The sequence below is a fragment of the Octopus bimaculoides genome, chromosome 28, assembly GCF_001194135.2.
Source record: "Octopus bimaculoides isolate UCB-OBI-ISO-001 chromosome 28, ASM119413v2, whole genome shotgun sequence".
In the NCBI taxonomy this organism is placed as follows: domain Eukaryota; kingdom Metazoa; phylum Mollusca; class Cephalopoda; order Octopoda; family Octopodidae; genus Octopus; species Octopus bimaculoides.
In genome coordinates, this window is record NC_069008.1 from 16,574,194 (window position 1) to 16,577,109 (window position 2,916).

A 2,916-nucleotide genomic window follows, 5' to 3' on the forward strand; every position below is an offset into this window, starting at 1 on the left:
ACAGATGAGGTCATTTCACAGCGTAGACTACGGAGAGTGCGGTAGATCTCGTATTAAAGTAGCATCGGTGTGGAGGCGCAATGGCCCAGTGGTTAGGGCAGCGGACTCGTGGCTTAAAAAAAAAAGAGTTTGGAAAGAAATGTTAAAAATTAAGAAGTAGGGGTGGGGTTGGGATTTAAGAGTTTGAGAGTGTGATTTTGGGGCAAAATCATATTCTCGTGTATTGAAAACATAGAAATCTACTAAAATTAAAAAAAAAAAAACTTTGGAAATGGGTGGTGTGAATGTGCTTTACTTTCGCCGAAAATGCATTGAGTCGTTCCCATGTGAGTATATAAGCAATGTGTCATGTGGTTCAGTGTGACCAACAGTCACTGGACAGTCAATGACGGCGTGCTTGCTTTCCGATGTCCGAGTAACACCTGAACTCATTCTCTTCAGATTCACACCAGCCCAGCTCGGCAGCTGCTACACTGGGGCAAAATAGTTCCAACTACCCGGCTACAGATTAATAGAGTAAAGTACATGACCTATTGCATCTAAACCCTGCCATACTGTACCCCAGCATGGCCACAATCCAGGACCTGAAACAAGTAAAAGATAAAAGATATCTTCACATAATCCTGAATATAACATGTGAAATCTTCCACTGTGTAATATCTGTTGTTTTATGAAATATCTTCTATAACTTCTGCTGTTTCTCTCTTATTTCAGATTACTGGATAACATTGGATTAAAGAATTTATCATCTTTGAAAGATTAAACAAAGCTGTTATACAGAACAGAGATATCCCTGTTTATATAGAAAGAAGGTAAATTTTGTGTGAAATATTTCTTGTGACTGCAGCAATATTCCTCTTCAATGAGGATTTTGCATTCGTATTAAACATGGATTACAAAAGAGTTTGCAGCATCTCCAGATATTGACCAAGATAAGAAATTGTTTTAGGAATGAAGTGTGTAAACATCTGCATATTGTGGTGAGAAAATATAAATTATGGAAAGGGAATTGTGTGAGGACAGTGTGAAATGTAAAATGCTGACAGAAAGTGTTGACTTTAATGGGGAGGTGCCAAAAGAAAAAAGAAAGAAATCACACCATTGTGATATTTGTGAAAAGGTATTCGTTTGAAAAGAAAGCCTCACAATTCACAAACGTAGTCATACAGGAGAGAGACCGTATCAGTGTGATATCTGTGAAAAATCCTTTGTTCGCAAAGATGGCCTCAGTATGCACAAACAGCTTCATGCAGGAGAAAGACCATATCATTGTAATATTTGTGGTAAATCATTCTCTCGATCTGATCACTTAACGAAGCACACGCGAATTCATACAGAAGAGAAGTCGTATCACTGTGATGTCTGTGGTAAGTCATTTGCTGAAGGAAGTACCTTGACTAAACACAAACGCATTCACACGGGAGAGAAACCTTACCAGTGTGATATCTGCGATAAATCATTCTTTCAAAATAGCCACTTAACTGCACACAAACACATCCATACAGGGGAGAAACCATATCATTGTGATATCTGTGCTAAGTCCTTCTCTCAGTCTGATAACTTAACTAAACACACACGCCTTCACACAGGAGAGAGACCATATCAGTGTCGTATCTGTGATCAGTCATTCTCTGAACGAAGTACTTTAACTAAACATACACGTATTCACACTGGAGAGAAGCCATTTCACTGTGATGTTTGTGGTAAATCATTCTCTCGATCTGATCACTTATCTAAACACAAGCACATTCATACAAAAGAGAAGTCGTATCACTGTGATATTTGTAGCAAAAAAATCAGTTTACTGCCCACAAGCGCATTCACACAGGACAGAAACCACACCATTGTGTGATCTGTGGTCGGTCGTTCTCTGCAGGAAGTATCTTAACTAATCACAAATGTATTCGCAGAGGAGAGAAGTCAATTCATTGTGGTAAATCATTCCTTGATGGAAATACCTTAACAAAGCACATATGCATTCATACAGGTGAGAAACCATATGGTAAATCGTTTAATTGATGGCTAATTTAATTAAGCACAAACATATTCATACAAGACTCAAACTATATCACTGATATTTTTGATAAATCATTCTCCCGAAATGAGAACAACAAACAGATACATTTATTACATGGAAAAATGCGACCAAGAGAAATAATATTCTTAAGATTATAAACTTGGAAAATTACAAGTTAAGTTATTACTCTTGGAAAAGTTCAGGACAGCTTATTACATCTGGTAAAGTACAGAACAAGAAAATTTTCACTTAAAATATTACAGCTAAGGATAAAATTTCAAATAAAATATTCAGATTAAAGCTAAAAATTTTATTTCAAGTTTATTACTTCTATTAAAAAATAAAAAAAATAACTCAAAATATTTTTTGCACTTAAAAAAAAAATTCATTTTTTTAATTATTAATTAATGATTAGAAATTTGAAAATAGTGTCACAGTTATGTTATTAGTTGTAGTTGAGAGTTGCCAGTGTAACAATTTGTTAAGGTGGTGTCAGTATTTGAAATGAGTCGGAGATAAAAGATATCTTAACATGAGTGACTGTGTGGTAAGTAGCTTGCTTATCAACCACATGGTTCCGGGTTCATTCCCACTGCGTGGCACCTTGGGCAAGTGTCTTCTACTATAGCCTCGGGGCCGACCAAAGCCTTGTGAGTGGATTTGGTAGACGGAAACTGAAAGAAGCCCGTCGTATATATATATATATGTGTGTGTGTGTGTGTTTGTCCCCCCAACATCACTTGACAACTGATTGTTGTGTGTTTACGTCCCCGTAACTTAGCGGTTTGGCAAAAGAGACCGATAGCTTAAGTACTAGGCTTCCAAAGAATAAGTCCTGGGGTCGATTTGCTCGACTAAAGGCGGTGCTCCAGCATGACCACAGTCAAAAGACTGAAACT

At 37.0% G+C, this 2,916-nt stretch overlaps 2 protein-coding genes across 3 annotated transcripts in view; both read left to right on the plus strand.

The window, feature by feature from the left end:
- The window catches only part of LOC106883481 (zinc finger protein 429), a 23,953-nt gene that overhangs the window by 17,018 nt on the left and 4,019 nt on the right, over window positions 1-2,916 (plus strand). Inside the window, exon 2 of one of the 2 annotated variants that reach the window (XM_014934507.2) lies at window positions 715-1,987. The gene's annotated coding sequence lies outside the window, so the exon portion shown is untranslated. The remainder of the gene's footprint in view (window positions 1-714; window positions 1,988-2,916) is intronic. The other variant, XM_014934506.2, reaches the window with a different exon arrangement.
- LOC106883479 (zinc finger protein 883) overlaps window positions 1-2,916 on the plus strand; it is an 8,078-nt gene that overhangs the window by 3,699 nt on the left and 1,463 nt on the right. Inside the window, exons 3-4 of the mRNA XM_052977502.1 lie at window positions 1,137-1,367; window positions 1,877-2,002. Of these exons, the coding sequence (XP_052833462.1) occupies window positions 1,137-1,367; window positions 1,877-2,002 (357 nt within the window). The remainder of the gene's footprint in view (window positions 1-1,136; window positions 1,368-1,876; window positions 2,003-2,916) is intronic.